Source organism: Homarus americanus, unplaced genomic scaffold (assembly GCF_018991925.1).
Source record: "Homarus americanus isolate GMGI-L3 unplaced genomic scaffold, GMGI_Hamer_2.0 scaffold47293, whole genome shotgun sequence".
NCBI classification, from domain to species: Eukaryota; Metazoa; Arthropoda; class Malacostraca; order Decapoda; family Nephropidae; genus Homarus; species Homarus americanus.
In genome coordinates this window covers 608,566-625,857 of record NW_024716859.1, presented here as the reverse complement: position 1 = coordinate 625,857, position 17,292 = coordinate 608,566, and the positions used below count along the sequence as shown (strand labels likewise).

The following is a 17,292-nucleotide window of genomic DNA, read 5'->3' as shown; positions in this document are numbered from 1 at the left end:
TCGTGAGACCACACCAAGGTTATAAATTTCTCGAACAGTGAAGTGCTGTAAGGTCACGGTCTACCTACACACACACACACACCTACACACCTAAACATACACACAGCTACACACCGAAACATACACACACATAATAATGGTTGCCCCTCGTGTGACGAGGATAGCCGGCCCAAGGGCCACGGTGTGAATTTGTTTAAGGTATAGAAGCTGTCGCCAACACAACAACCACACCCTGAGTTAACGAGCTGCATGACCCAGTGTCAAGAAATAGTCCGGGAAGACCGGACAACTCGCCAACTGCACTGGCTAACCATTACCCTATTAACATGGTCCGCAAATCGATTAACATCCTGGTCCCCAATTACTGCTGGGTAGACAGAGGCAAATGGCGTAAGAAACTTGCCCATAGATTCACCCTGCCCGGGGAACAAACCCGGGTCCGCTCGCTTGCGAGGCTAACATACTGACCATTCACACACACACAAACACTAAAACAGAATGACCTTGACTCACCCCCCTATTTAAGTGTCCTTCACATGACAACTCTCTCTCTCTCGTAATTACAGGATAATAACAATCTGAATTACCAGAACGACAGGGAATAATCACCTCCACTTACTCACAAACCCAGTCACTTATAAAACTACCACTTATACCCAGTCACTTATACTACCACTTATACCCAGTCACTTGAGAACTACCACTAATAACCAGTCACTTGAGAACTACCACTAATAACCAGTCACTTGAGAACTACCACTAATAACCAGTCACTTATAAAACTACCACTTATACCCAGTCACCTAAAACACTACCACTTATACACTGCCACTTATACTTACACAACAGTGAAACACGACAACGACAAAAACAAAAGCAGCAACCAACAAAAACATCGAGATATTACAAGCAACGTGTTTTTGTAGCGTTCAATATCCGGGAGTTATCATTAAAACATCGTATTCAGGCCGCGGGTATCACTGACTGTCTGTGTGTGGGGGTGTCACTGAGTCATTATTACGAAGCTGTTATAATGAATGACATACTGACCACCAAATTTAATGAAAATAATGATTAACACCAATTGCAAACAACACATTATCACCATCACACACAGACCTCCCTCCCTCGTACAAACAAACAAACAATTGAAGACACTACCACAAGAATAGAACTACCATCATTACCACCACCTTGTCAAGAATGTTGGCAACGTAGACAGATTTCGGCTTATCCAGATATCCTGGCAACCTCTGACAACTATTTCCAGTGCCAACATCCTGTATCTGGAGCAGCTAACTCAGACACCATATCACCACCCCCACCACACACACACACCGCGAACGAAAGGTTGTTGAAGTAACTATTTATGTATTCTAAGTAAACAGACACAGCAATTGTCTACATTGTTTGAGATATTATTGGTGGGTGTGTGTGTGTGTGTGTGTGTGTGTGTGTGTGTGTGTGAGAGGTGAGTTGGGGGTGAGGTTTAGGTAAGATGAGGTGAGTTAAATTGAAGTGAGCCGAGGAGAAAGGCCAGGAACAACACGCCACGAGTTTGCAATATTGACAGTGATCCTAGCAGACGAGGTGGCGCCGCCTGCCCTCTGCTAAAGTGATTCATGCCTCCACTAACTACTTCATCACCTCCCTGTTGCTCCTGCTAGGGGGGGGGGGGCACACACACACACACTACTTACCTACTTCTTGCTGGGCTACAAACGCAAGCACACATGAACCGAACCTAACCTACCTACTTCCTGCTGAGCTACAAACACAAGCAGACATGAACCTAACCTAACCTACCTACCTACTTCCTGCTGAGCTACACACCAACAGCGAGCAAAAATATATACTGTAGACAGCCTAGCAGGGACTACCTCTACCTTCTCCTCTTCTTCCTAGCTACTTATACCGCTTCTGCTTCCCTGCTGGAGATATCTAGCAGACTTGAGCTATATACAGAGATGAGTGGCGTATAGCTGTGGTTTGATTTAGTTAATTTTAGCTTCTCCACGTTTAGCTGTAGTCCAATACGAAAGCTATACTTGCGACATGTTAACTGTGGTATGTACACGATTGGGGAGCAGCAGCTCAGAAATAGGTATAATGAACTATCTAGGAATGTTAAGAAAAATGTAAGGAAGGCAAAGAGGGACTACGAAATCAGGATAGCAAGAGAATCCGAGGCGAATCCCAAGGTATTTTTCCAGGTATATAGGACAAAGGTCAAGGGCAAAGAGGGGCCTTTAAAGTCAGAGAGAGGGGAAGTGATCGATGATAGTGAGGAACTGAGCAAAGACTTATTACAAAGGTGCTCAAACTATCCAACCAGGAGCGAACTCGTACCAATGGTTTTAAATTAGACAAATTTAGATTTAGGGGCGAAATAGGTAACCATTGGTTTGGAAATAGATTAGTGGATGAGTGGAACAAGTTACCAAACATCATCATTAACTCGAATACGCTGGATAGCTTCAAACATAGGTTGGATGGATATATGAGCAATAGGGGTTGGGTGTAAATGGGACTGCCCAGTATGGGCCAATAGTCCCACTGCAGTTTCCTCCATTCTTATGTTCTTAGAACATATGAACATAAGGAGTCTGCAATAGGCCGGTTGGCCAGTGCATGGCAGCTCCTGTCGAGAGTTACTACCACTCTCTATCATCCATAAATCTATCTAGCCTCCTTTTAAAACTTTCCAGCGTTCCAGCACTCACTACAAAGTTGCTAAGCTTGTTCCACTCGTCCACCACCCTATTTGTGAACCAGTTTCTTCCTATCTCCCTCCTAAACTTAAACTTATCCAACTTAAATCCGTTGCTACGAGTCCTATCCTGCTCGGATATTATAAGAACTTTATCTATATCTCCTTTATTGATGCCTTTCACCCACTTAAATATTTCTATCATATCTCCCCGCACTCTTCGTCTTTCTAGGGAATGCAAGTTTAGTTTCTTCAACCTATCTTGATATGGAAGGTTACTAAGTCCCGGAATCATTTTCGTCATTCTATGCTGCACCGACTCTAGTGAATTGATATCCATTCTATAAGGGCACCAGAACTGAACCGCATAATCGAGGTGTGGCCTGACTAGCGCAAGATATAGTTGCAATAAGACCTCTGCACTCTTATTACTTACACTTCTAGATATAAAACCTAACACTCTGTTTACCTCATTTCGAACATTAACGCAGTTTTCTAGGCCGTAGGTCCGGGCTTACAAGTACCCCTAAGTCTCTTTCACAAGTCGACTTCTCTAGGTTGATGTTGTTAAGGCTGTATACATTGACAGTATTTGTTCTTCCAATATTAAGTACGCTGCACTTGCTGATGTTGAATTTCATTTGCCATTTTTCAGACCACCCCTGCAGTTTATTTAGATCCTCCTGTAGTGCATTTGCATCCTGCCCTGAATTAATCTGCCGCCCTATTTTGGTGTCATCCGCAAACTTGCTTATGTCACTGCTGATCCCAGTATCTAGATCGTTTAAAGTATCTAAATCGTTCTTATATAATGGTTTAACGCTTTGAGGATAACAGTTAACCCCTTGAGGATAATGGTTTAACCCTTAGATGACACTGGTTTAACCCTTCGAAGGCTAATTCATTATACATAAGTTGGTTAAATCACATTAGTCAAAGCTTAAGACAGGGCGTGACACGCACTTGACTCACCTAACGTTGTTTCCGCTTGAGTGAGTGTGTGACCTGATATACTTACGTGGGTTTTACCGCAACACACCAACTACAGCTGGGCATATCCCAGATCTTTAGAGCTTGGGTCTAATCTTAAAATGTTTGGCTTAGGGTATTTCTATGAGATTTAAGCTTCGGGCATTTATATAACGTCAAGCTTAGGGCATTCCCAAGATATATAAGTTCAGGGGATTTCTATGACGTCAAGCTTAGGACCTTTCTATGACGTCAAGCTTAGGACATTTCGAACAAGTCTATAATCAGGTCGTTTACAACCTAACCTAACCAACTTCAACTTAACCAAGCTTGATCTAACGCAGAGAGAGAGAGGAAGGTCAGTACGTCAACTCTGATTGGCCATTACGTCAAGTTCTCTGAGTGGCCAGTACGTCACAAATGTAGGCCAGGCTCTACATCAAGCTCTCATGATCAAGGTACCAACCCTCTCAACCACGCCTCGACAACCAAGGATTTTACAAGAACAATGACAGCATGTACGGGCACATCTTTCCTAGTGATACACACACACACACACACACACACACACACACACACACACACACACACACACACAAACACACACACACACACACGAGGAAAAATCTTGTATGATTTTTCTTAATAAAACTATGATTTTGTTCTGTGACTTTATTTTCATCTTCAGACGCATACAAACCCACACACCCATAAACATCCGAGAAAACAGTGACACACACACACACACATGTCCATTCGAGTAACAAAATCTCACCCACGTTCCGATGACGTAACACACACTCGTGGTCTTAACCCCCGCCCCCTTTCACACACAAAAACAGGTTCCACCCACAGTAAGTAAGACAGAAGTGACGCATCAAACATAAATGGACCCAGCAAAGACCCTTCATGACCCTCCTAACCTCATATATTGTACACAACCTAGCGATCTACACACACACACACACACACACACACACACACACACACACACACACACACACACACACACACACACACACACACACACACACACACACACACACACACACACACACACACACACACACACACACACACACACACACACACACACACACACACACACACACTTCCGGTCGAGTGTCGGTGTATATGTGTCAACGCCAGAATAATTGCTGAGTCAGGTGAGTAGTATATACTGTACTGTCCTCATGTGGTTATCTGGTTATCTGTATCCATGGTGACTCATACACCGCTGATCAACACAATCAAGGTCTGTATCAGCTGACAGACGTGTCATGTGAAGCTCTTTATCGGAGGACTCAAGAGTTACTCTCTCTCTCTCTCTCTCTCTGTTCCGTTATCACCTGTTCTTTCACATGTCTCGACTCACACACACACACACACACCTGAGGATAAATCATTGCACCACGTGAACACCACACCACACCACAGTCTCCATGATCATGTGTGTGGTCACTGCACTACAGAATGGATGGAGAATCCTTAAAAAGCATGAAGAGGAGAATGACAAGACTAATCCCGGGCATTAGGAACCTTGAGTACAGAGACAGGTTGAAGCATCTTAATTTGCACTCCCTCGACAGACACAGAGCGTGGGGTGACATGATAGAGGTGTATAAATGGAAGTCAGGGCTAAGCAAAGGGGACATTACAAAGGTACTCAAACTATCCAACCAGGAGCGAACTCGAAACAATGGTTTTAAATTAGACAAATTTTGATTTAAGCGCGAAATAGGTAAACATTGGTTTGGAAATAGAGTAGTGGATGAATGGAACAAGTTACCAAACATCATCATTAACTGGAATACGCTGGATAGCTTCAAACATAGGTTGGATGGACATATGAGCAATAGGGATTGGGTGTAAACGGGACTGCCCAGTATGGGCCAATAGGCCCGCTGCAGGCTCCTCCATTCTTATGTTGTTATGTAACTTATTTTCCTGCATTTGGTCATAGTGTCCTCGTGTGTGTGTGTGTGTGTGTGTGTGTGTGTGTGTGTGTGTGTGTGTGTGCTAATCCCTGTAGCAACACGGGTCATTATCATAAACTGCGACAATCGATGTGCATTGTACTCAAAGACGGTGACTCTACCAAAACAACTCAACGTAACACACACAACATATAGACAACACATAAGTCAACACACAACATATACATACATACATACACACATACATACAAACATACATACATACATACATAATGAGGGGCGATGTGATCGAGGTGTATAACTGGAAGTCAGGGCTAAACAAAGGTGATATAATAAAGGTACTCAAACTATCCAACCAGGAGCGAACTCGAAACAATGGTTTTAAATCAGATAAATTTAGATTTAGGCGCGAAATAGGTAAACATTGGTTTGGAAATAGAGTAGTGGACGCGTGGAACAAGTTACCAAACATCATCATTAACTCTAATACGCTGGATAGCTTCAAACATAGGTTGGATGGATATATGAGCGATAGGGGTTGGGTGTAAACGGGACTGCCCGTATGGACCAATAGGCCCGCTGCAGTTTCCTTCATTCTTATGTTCTTATACATACATACATACGTCTGTGAGGGAGTTACTACACTACGTGTCTGCTGTTCAACACCTACATTAATCTGTGTGTTCACTGTATGTTCCTTCACCTTTCTCTAATGAAGGCTTTTGTTAAACCACCAATGTATGTAATAAGTCATTTGTGTCCAATGTATATTTTCAGCCTTCAAACTTTTTCAATAAACCGTTAATTATTATTATTATTACATACATACATACATACACACACAAGAATAAAACGCCAATCAAATCTCTATGATAAACAAGCATACTGTACACAATTTACATACTTTAAAAAACGTATATTTAAATACTCATAATTTGTAATACAAGAGTAACAGCAATCGATTACAATCAATATTACAATACCTGTAGTGTACATGTTTCACAAATATTAATCATGATTACAACACCTGTATCTAACATTGTCAACATCGGGATATATGTAAACATTTCAATACTTTCATATAATATAAAGCTAATACGTGTTTATAATGCATATATCAGTAATACCTGTACATGTTGTTACGATTTAAATAATTCACAATAATATAAAAGTGTGTGTGTGTGTGTGTGTGTGTGTGTGTGTGTGTGTGTGATAAGTGCATCAGGTAATAACTCATCACTTTGACAGATCTACAAAAGCAGAATAATACTTTGTCAGTTCACCTAACCTAACCTAACCTAACCTAACCTAACCTAACCTAACCTAACCTAACCAACCTAACCTAACCTAACCTAACCTAACCTAACCTAACCTAACCAAACCTAACCTAACCAACCTAACCTAACCAACCTAACCTAACCAACCTAACCCAACCCAACCTAACCTAACCTAACCTAACCTAACCCAACCAACCCAACCTAACCTAACCTTCTAACCTAACCCAACCTAACCTAACCAACCAACCTAACCCAACCTAACCTAACCCAACCTCAACCAACCAACCCAACCTAACCTAACCCAACCTAACCAACCTAACCTAACCTAACCCAACCCAACCAACCCAACCCAACCCAACCAACCTAACCTAACCCAACCTAACCCAACCCAACCAATAACCCAACCAACCAACCCAACCCAACCCAACTAACCCATAACCTAACCTAACCCAACCCAACCAACCAACCAACCAACCTAACCTAACCTAACCTAACCTAACCTAACCTAACCTAACCAACCCAACCTAACCTAATCTAACCTAGCCTAACCAACCTCACCTAACCTCCCCTAAGGGTGTCTATTCTTTAGGTGATGCAATTTATCTCTCACAAGTTTATCACCTTAAAAATAAGATTTTGTGAGAACAGATTCACATGTTGACAGTGAAACCTCCATATAACGGACTTCCCTCTCCATATAATCCGTTACAGGAGGTATTTCACCTCTATCACACCCTCGATATAACGTACTTTCATCTCTATATAATCCGTTAGATTGAAGTTTCAAATAGACCCTCGATATAACGGGCTTTCTTCTCCATCTACTCCGTTATATTGAGGTTTCACTGGACTGAAGACAATTTGCATCTTATTAAAAATATTCTTATCATTTAAACATTACTTAAGAGGAGATTGTTCACAACACGACACTACCATGAAGACTCAACCTGTAGATAACACGGGTAGGTTAGGTTAGGTTAGGAGTGCTTGAGGACATTCTTGCAGTCTACAGTATGCTAAATTTGCTAGTCCACACTGATAGTCCTCAAATAGAGTGTGTGTGGAAAAGGAAGGAAGGAAGGAAGGAAGGAAGGAAGGAAGGAAGGAAGGAAGGAAGGAAGGAAGGGAGAGAGGGAGGGAAGGGTCGCTGGGTATACACGAGCTCTTATATTATGTATAAACTTCTTTCCAGTTGATGACACTCACTACTGTTGGATAAATCGTCACCGGATACATTCTTAACTTAAGCCTCTGAACATGCAGCAGGTGTGGCCTCTTGCTAAGTTTGAGAACAAGTTTTTCCGACGAAATTTGATGCGTCATTTAGGACTGACTATGACGTCACACATGCACGTGATTGGGGGGGTGTCGACTCATGACGTCACTGTAAGAGGCGTCTTTGTCCTTGACTGGCTGTGGTGTGAGAGCGATGACGTCACCACCAAACTTTCCGAAACGGCGAACATTTGAGATGAATAAAACTGTAGCGTTAACAATCACACATTAAAATCTAAATTACTAACGGGTAATATGCAATAACAAAATAAAATATTTAATAAACATCAATAATTCGGCGGTTACTATTAAGAGATCCTTAAGGTGGGGATGTGTGGAAGAACAGGAAATAAATTCACGTGTTAAGGCAGTTCGTACACACACACACACACACACACATTCTAAACTGTACTTTATTTTCACGAGTTACAAATTAATCCCAGAGTAGTGGAAATACATAATGCAATTGGTGAGGCAAGATTCACAGGTGGCCAAGACAGGTGGTTATGACAGGTGATCATGTCAAATGGCTAGGGTAGACGCAAGGGCAGGTGACTAGGGCAGCAGGCTAGGACAGGTGGTAGGGTCACACTGAATAACACCCTATTGTTTGGTTCAGTTCTGTATATAATGATAACTGTAGTGGCTGGGTATATATACATCTCAACCATCGTTAAGTTGTGAAGAACGCTTTTAATTATCAAATAAGTTTAGTATCAAAGTCACTATCCAAGATGATTTTCGGACACCAGAATTAGCACGTGCTGACAGTGTCGGTTCATCCGTATTATTATCTCGGCATTCTGGAAACTATACCTACACGGCATATGTATACTGTATACCTGCATACCCTGTACATGCTGTACTGTATATCTGCGTCGACTCTATGCACGCTGAACTGTATATTTGCGTTGGTTATATGCATGCTGATCTGTATACCACCAATAAATAATTCGACGATTTTACTTAGTATCTATCTATCTATCTATCTATCTATCTATCTATCTATCTGCCTGCCTGTAGGAGTGAGGAGTCTACCTGTTGGTGTGTTTACTTGAGTGACTCACGCTTCTGCTGTCACGAGGGGTTGAGGTATTTCACCGAGTATCGTTTGCCCAGGAAAAACTGTCACGTGTTTTATTGACTTTGTTAAAAAATCTAATGTAACTGAAGCATCTCTTTGTTACATCACTTGGTTATTGAACTAGAGAGCTTAAATGCATCTGATAACGTAAAAATAAATTATCTGAGGGCTAAAAGTGACGAAATATTATGAATACCAACTAAATGTAGAGAGAAGAGGCGAGCCACAGGTGCTACGAAAAGGGAACATGACGCAACTGTTGGTTAATATAAATATTCCAGGGCTGCTCCTCGGCCTGGCATTATCTTCCCAGCCAATGTATACGCGACAACTCCCTTCCAACATTAACAGCGAACAAAAAAAGTGACATGAACGATAACGAGCCGCGTACTACGAAGTTTATCTGAAAAAAGTGAATTCCTGGCAACAACAGTCAGAGTATAACTGAAATAGTGGTTGACTCTTGTTTTGGAACAATTACGACTTTGTAGACCTAAATATATTTTTCTTCTAACATTGGTAAAAAAAAGGGTTATTAATCAACGTGGACATAAGTGAAAAACACATATTTGTGGATAGAAACTGATAAGAGAGAGCGGCGGCCATATTGACAAGCCCCTGGCAAGTACGTGGCTGGGACGAGCGGGCGGCGAGTAGCTCCCAGTGCGCGTCTAACCTCCACCAAGTGTCCACGTACACGACTGACTGTTGCTACTGGGGTTAAAAAAATAAGGACAACCAGACAGTAACCAAGATGGGGTGTTTCAGTAAAGCAGCGCTGTTCCTCTTGAACTTCATAGTTTTCGTGAGTATACAGTAGTTTTATTATATATCGTGTGAATAAGAAAAACGACCTCAACACTGGGTGGAACATATCGGGTATATTTTTCCCCTAATTTTATAAGACAATTGACCGTCACAGTAAAATAGATATAATCGTCGAAATACAATGAAAATTAACCATCACAGTACAATGGAAATAACCGTTACAATACAATGGTAATTAACCGTCACCGTGCAACGAAAATTAACCGTTACAGTACTGTACAGCGGAAATTAACCGTCACCAGGGGATAGATACCTGAATCACCGATTTATTATACTCATCCATATTTTTATTGGATTTAATTCTATGTACCAGAGGGATTGACACGAAGTGAAGCAGTTTTATTAAAGTCAAATTTTAACACTGCTCTTAGCAAGCAAGCAAGCAAGGCATTAGAGTTTAACAAACTCTGCCACATGTACTTTTACCTGTTCAATAACAACAGCAACAGGTGTTAACACGTAAATAATATAATTTCTAGTTTCCTTTACTCTTATTCTTATTTTCCTTAATATTTGTTGCTTTTCAATGGAAAATGGTCGGGTTTTTTTCTTACCGTAATTTTCAACTCTGAAGTCGAGTTGAGAAAAAATAGTTTCCACAAAAGATTATCTCCGTTGCAACAAGCATCAAATATTGATCAAAATGAGACCAAAATTGTCCACCAAAAGGTCAAATTCCAAATAAATACACAAATCACAAGTGAAACGGTTACCCAACTCAAATATAACAAGACCAATGCCTCTCTTGGAAAGCATACCATTGTACTTCCCACTAGTACGTTACAGGCGACGGACCGCCCAAACAAGCCGATCAGTGGTGAAGATAAAAGTACGAGTGAAAGTGAACCTATAATTGAACACAGCCAGCCAACCCGTGTAGCTCTGCTTGAACTTGTCAGCTATGCTAGAGAACCACTCTTGCCAAGTCAGCCACACAGAAGGCCAAGGGTCAGGCGAGAGCTGGCACATGTGGCATAATTAACGTGTGGCCTCTAGCCTAGTTGGTTCATTGCCGTTTTATTTATTTCGTGTGGGGATTAACAATATACCACCTGTAATTGAAGGTGATGATGACAGGTATAACCTCCAGTTTGGTGAAGAATAAACTACATAACATACAAAGTTCATGCACCATTTGAAGTGCCAGTTTACACCACTCATTATTTCTACGTATTACCACATACCACAGCCAGGAACCATATCACTTAACCCAGATTCCACACATTTCTAACAACATTTTGCACACTAAATGCATTTCTTTAACCTAAATCTTTCTAATATCTACAGGACATACAAACACAGCACCAGTTATGTGACGTAGGTTCCGGTGCATTATAATGAAGGTTTGAATAATGAACAACACTGTCTCCCAATGCCACCCCACCCCTCACACATCCGCCACTCGGTATTTCCACACTCCGTCTCTCTTCCTCTATCTATTCTACACTCCAAGCCCTCCTTCACACCCGTCCTTCTCACATGCCTCTCCCCTTGGCAACCATCCCACCAACAGCTACTGTCTTCTTACAAATTGTTCCTTTCCGGGCTTCCCAACAAGCCAATTTTACACAGTAGCAACGAAAATAATGCTCCATTCCCCCTCCCCTTCCCCCCCCCCCCCCCCCTTTTTCATAGTTTTCGATAATGACGATTATTTGTTGCTGTTCTGTTTATACAGTACCGTATAATGCCAAGGATACTTGCGGCAGTCATTTTTTTCGGTTATTTCATTGCTTCGTCCAAAAGTTTAAAACTGTTTCAAATTTGAATCTATACCCGCTTCTAAATGTTAAAATACCGTTTATATATATCCTGATAACTACACAGGAAACAAGAAAACACGAAGTTCCTATGGTTATCAGCATATATACATGGATCACGCTCACCTACAGTGATTTGTATTAATTTGAGTTGTTTGAGTGCCCAGCCCCTAAAATTAAGGGCCTGACCCCCTAAACCGATAACGGAGTAGAGATAAGGACGTTCAGTTATTGTATCTTTCCTGGACCCCTTGAACAAAGACACGCCTCACACAACTACCCTGGGTCGATGGTCACATGACAATGGGTTATCACGAGTCTACTACAGCATTCTATCAATTCTAAGAAACTAAGAGAGTATAGGGCTTACAAAGGGTAAAAAACCAACAACATATTACTTTCATAGGAGCAACTGACATTTAAATTATCTTCCAACGTAACTGGGTTTTTCTTATACACTCCAAACGGGATTAACAATGTGTGATATCTGTATTCTCTGTACCTCAGTTCGTTATCTTATTTATTCAACTCCAGAAAACTAGACAACCCATCCCACCAAACCTGATAACCATAAGCAACAGCAAATGGAGATGTGCAAGTGGTCAATGATTTTGAATGTGGAGGGGAGAGTTAGGGGTAGGCCAAGAATGTAACTTGCACTTAACTAGTCTAAACTCAAATTGCTAAACCTGTCATCTTATTAATCTTCAATAACTTTTATAAGTACTGCACATGTGGCTATTTAAGACACCTAATCAATGCCTACCAAACACACACTTTAGAGTACAGTATATCTAATTCCACTTAATCTAAGGCACGGTGCATTTTGTCTACTTCACCTCCAAAATACAATTACTTTTCTTCTTCGGTACAGCTTATCAACATCTGTAAAGCTATGTTCTTTACCAGAAAGGTTTTGCTTCGGGGAAAGTCTTGGATAGTTTTGTTTCTTGCCATTTGTTAAATTCTGGAGGCTTATTCTAATTTACCATTTTGTCTACAGTATTGCTTGGGTGTTCTGATATATATATTTCTTCAGGTGTAGATTTTGGTTGGTTTCGTTTCTTACTTTACCATAAAATCAAAATAATTTGTTGAAACTCTTTACCTCTACATTTGTTTCATGGAAGTTCTGTTATTTCTTTCACCTTGTTAAAGGAACTAATTACCACTTCCTCCTTCCAGGCTATTGGTGTGACCGTGGTTGTCCTGGCATCCATTATGATCAACAAGGACAACTCCTATGGCAAACTCTTGCTCTCGCAAGGAATGTTCACTGTACCCGTCATTCTTCTGATTGTTGGACTTATCATCGTCATCATTGGCTTCCTGGGATGCTGTGGTGCCATGAAGGAAAACTCCTGCATGCTCAAGACGGTATGTCACACACCATGGCAAATTGGTTGTTTATTTATTTCCATGTGCTGTATGTGATATAAATTATATTTTACCGTTTCAGGAATTTCAAATTTGAAACCCAACCTGCTCTGTTTCCATCCATATACAGTATTGTAACTGGTATCATATATTATTTATAGCACTAGTCAACCGTTTTTATGGTTTTACTCTAAGTTAGTTCCCCAAACTATGAATGATTATATAACTACAGGACCCACTTTCATTATTACTGTATTATTAATACCCCCCCACACCCCAGCCCTTACAATAAATGTATTACATTTATAGGCTTTCTTTAAGTGCATTTAATTTAAATATTTCCCACTTTTATAATACATACTGCTCATGCCTGTGTATTCCCTTCACCTCCATAATCTAATAGTTGTGTGCAACCATATACTGTTTTAAGATATCTTACCATCAGTCTACTAGCTTAACAGGTCATTAATAATTATCTTTGTTATTCCATTAACAGTATGCGTTCATTGTGCTGGTGCTCCTCTTAGCTGAAATTGTCCTGGGTATTCTTCTCCTGGTGTACTCGGGCAAGGCAGAGGATACCGTCAAGTCAGGAATGGATGACGTTTTCATGAACTATGGTAAAGATGATAAGGAACTTACTAAAAGCCTTGACCTGATTCAGCATGAAGTAAGTACAGTGCAGTATGGTACAAAGACAACACCATTAGAAATTAAAAAAAAAAAAAAAAATATTTACACGTAACACTTCACAGCCGCCGCCCCCCATCAGAAAATTTCAATACCTTTTCTTTAATGTAGTATTGTATTCAGTTTTATTTATATATTCCTGCTGTAAAGTAATGTCCTCGTGGTGGTTTAAAAAAAAAGACTACAATTTTAAGCAAACTCTCAAATTCAATATTCACAATAACTAAGCTTTCAGCAAGTTGGACAAATCTCGCCCTCTAGCAACATGACAAGTATCACTCATGCACCCAGCATGACCTAAGGCTGCTGTGGGCACATTCTCTGGTCTGTTAGACAAGTTACAGTCTCTTGTCACCTCCACTTTGTGTTTGCTATGGGAGATGAGTTACCAAACTCCTGAATATTTAGCTGTCTTTGCAGGTGATGTAAATGTCATTGGGTTTTCATTAGTGCTTCATGGTATTGTACACTGCCCATCCTATCTTCAGGTATTATTAATACTAAATAATTTAATTTTACAGGTTATGTAATAATTAAATTCTTGTACAAAATGTATGTACTGTATACAAAAATATAGATTCTTTTAATGTTGTGGGTTCAAGGCATTTTCAATACTATATTGAGTTCTTGTAATTTGAAACTGAACTTGTATGGGGGGTTACTGATAGAAATATAGTACTTTTTAATTCAGGGAAATATACATGAACTTCTCTAGATGAACAAAACAAAGCATTGTGGGTGAGCATTGAACTTTACTCCTTGGTGTTGGTGGTACAGTTCAACAGTAATGTCTGTAGCTTACTACAAGTATTATGTCCTGGGTTTAATCCCCAGCTTGAGTCAGGTGGGAGAAGGGCGTTGTTATTCAGTGCTACAGTACCAAACATAACAAGTTTCCTCTACATGTTCCAGTTTCTTCCTGTACTAACACTGGACAATAAATGTCAATACCATGTAACAAAGAAACCTACTGCCAAAGCAGCTAGTTAGATGATAAATGGTGTAATGATTAATCAAAATAAATAAACCCAACTGTCTGCGCACACCAAGACAGTATTATTGTAGTTAGCTGGTCTAAATGTAGTGGCACAATGGTTTTGCTCTAAAGGTAACCAAATTCATATTTAAATTTCCCTTTGCAACATTTAAAATATTAATCGAGTCATCAATAAAGTACCTACAAAGTTTCAATGCTTACTTGAATGTTCTGCACTAAACCTAATACTTTTAAACATTATGCCATTTTTAATTCAATATTGTCTTCATACATTTCAGTACTGTGTCAAATACACCACAAAAGGATTAAAAAATAGTTAACTGCTTACCACAAGTACAGTACCCTGTATTAACAAAATATAATTTGTCTCACACAGCTGGAGTGTTGTGGTGTTACCAACTACACAGACTGGAGCTCTGTGTTTGGTAGAGGCAAGGACGTGACCATTGGTTGTTGTATTGAAAAGACTGACGACTGTTTTGAAGGTATGGCTGAAAAACCCATAGAAGAAGCAAGGAAGTACATTTACACTCAGGGCTGTTATCAGGCCATAAAGTCTGACCTCCAGGGTCTCACCATTGGTCTTGGTGTGGCTTGTCTCATCCTTGCTGTCATTCAGGTTAGTTCAAAGACAATTTTAATTTCAATTATATCATGTGCCATATGAACCACTAATATACTGATGTGTCACAAGGTCATCAGATGTCAGATTGGGAATTTTTTTTTTTTTAACCTTGCCATGTTTATCGTGTTGCAGGTCCTGAGCATCACCTGTGCCTGTGGCATTGCCAAAAACACTCAACAGTATGCCTAAACACCTCATCCTAAAGGGTGATTACATGGAAGCAGATGCATCCAAGATTAAACAAACCGTGGCAAAACTCCTCAATGTATTGTTGTTTCTTGTCCTTTAGTGGTTTGTGCATCAATTAAATCAAGAGAAATATCCTAGTGTCATAGACCACCCAGTGACAAATGGCTCTTTTACATTCTTAGGAATTTTAGTTCCTGGTAGATAAGGATAGCAGTAATGTACAAATATTTCTTGTACTTTATTTTTTATTTTATTTATTTACTTTTTTTTTTTTTTTTTTTATATATATATATATGAAGGAATGTCTTAGAAATATCAGTAACCTAAAATATATTCTTTATTCTTTTCAAATCTTTCCATGCATGTAGGATTACTATTTTTATTTTATTTATTTTTTATTTTATTTTTTTTTAAGAAGGAATGTTTGAATCATGTCAAGTATGACCCGAAAGATTTGTATTATTTTTTTTCATATCTTATGTAGGAAAGGCAAGGTGATGACCATACCCACGGTAGTTTCACCTGGCTTTATCATTCTAATAATATAGTAGTGGAATTTCTTTCCATATTTAGTTTACTTATGCAGCATCATTTAACAAAAAGGTAATTATTATTGTATTTGTTTAATTTATGTATTATTGTCAACACTATCTGTCTCTTCTAAGTTCTCATCACTACTGTGCCCTGTGAGTTGTCATCCCAGGAGATGAAAGTTTGATTTCACAACTCTGTGTGTGTGTGTGTGTAACAATGTGCATTCCATTACCTCAACTCAGCCTTTTCTTGATTGGATTTTCATTACAGATGCAGATTATTAAATTTTTTTACATACTGTATAAAAAATAGTTTTACTACCCTCATATAATTAAATGGTGAACAATTTAACTTGCGATGTGCAGTGGCTGTGAATCTTTTATGTGCAGAGCGCCAAGTATAAATGTCCAATGCGTAGGAGCTGTGAAACCTTCATTGGACACAGTCCTGAGTTAGTGCCCAGTTTGGGTGAAAACACTTATGTAACATATAAGCTCGTGGTAGGTAAGAGTGTCAGGACTTGGAGTATTAATGGTAACGTAAAATAAGTAAAAATTGTCAAAACATCGTGTGAAATTAAACTAAAATAACTGGTATAGGCAGACCCAGATTTACAAAAGGATTATGTTCCCTAAAATCTCACTGATGTAAATTAAAGCACACTCCCATTATAAAAGCTGAGAAAAATCTACAAAACATGAAACTTTTTGGTGCACTGTGTACTCAAGTGGAATAATTTTATACCTGCCCTTAAAAGAGAAACGAGGAGATTTTAAAGCTAATATATAATTATTTCATTATGATACTGTACTATCTATCTATTTTCTTCACCACTGATTGGCTATACTGTACTGTACATCAACTTTTATTATATAATTGTATATAAATTAAAAATAAACAAAAAACAAGCTTAACCCTTGATGAATTATTGTGTCGTCTTAATTCTTGCTTTGTTTACCAGTACACGGCAACGCTTGTTAAAGTATTTTTTAATTATCTAGTGGTTCATTTCCTGTTTCAACCATCTTACTTATTAGTGA

The 17,292-nt window shown here is 39.5% G+C and overlaps 1 protein-coding gene across 1 annotated transcript; it reads left to right on the top strand.

Moving 5' to 3' along the window:
- The first annotated feature begins 9,559 nt into the window (after positions 1-9,559).
- LOC121858516 (leukocyte surface antigen CD53-like) lies at positions 9,560-16,561 on the top strand. The gene is made up of 5 exons (XM_042354989.1): positions 9,560-10,057; positions 13,026-13,217; positions 13,714-13,887; positions 15,281-15,523; positions 15,662-16,561. The coding sequence occupies exons 1-5, from the start codon at positions 10,007-10,009 to the stop codon at positions 15,716-15,718; spliced, it is 717 nt and encodes a 238-aa protein (XP_042210923.1). The 5' UTR covers positions 9,560-10,006; the 3' UTR covers positions 15,719-16,561.
- Positions 16,562-17,292: the final 731 nt, after the last annotated feature.

Coding starts and splice junctions, on each gene's coding strand:
- LOC121858516 (XM_042354989.1), top strand. CDS start 10,007: ATGGGGTGTTTCAGTAAAGCAGCGCTGTTCCTCTTGAACTTCATAGTT. Junction 13,888..15,280: donor TTGACCTGATTCAGCATGAA/GTAAGTACAGTG, acceptor TGTCTCACACAG/CTGGAGTGTTGTGGTGTTAC. Junction 15,524..15,661: donor TCATCCTTGCTGTCATTCAG/GTTAGTTCAAAG, acceptor ATCGTGTTGCAG/GTCCTGAGCATCACCTGTGC.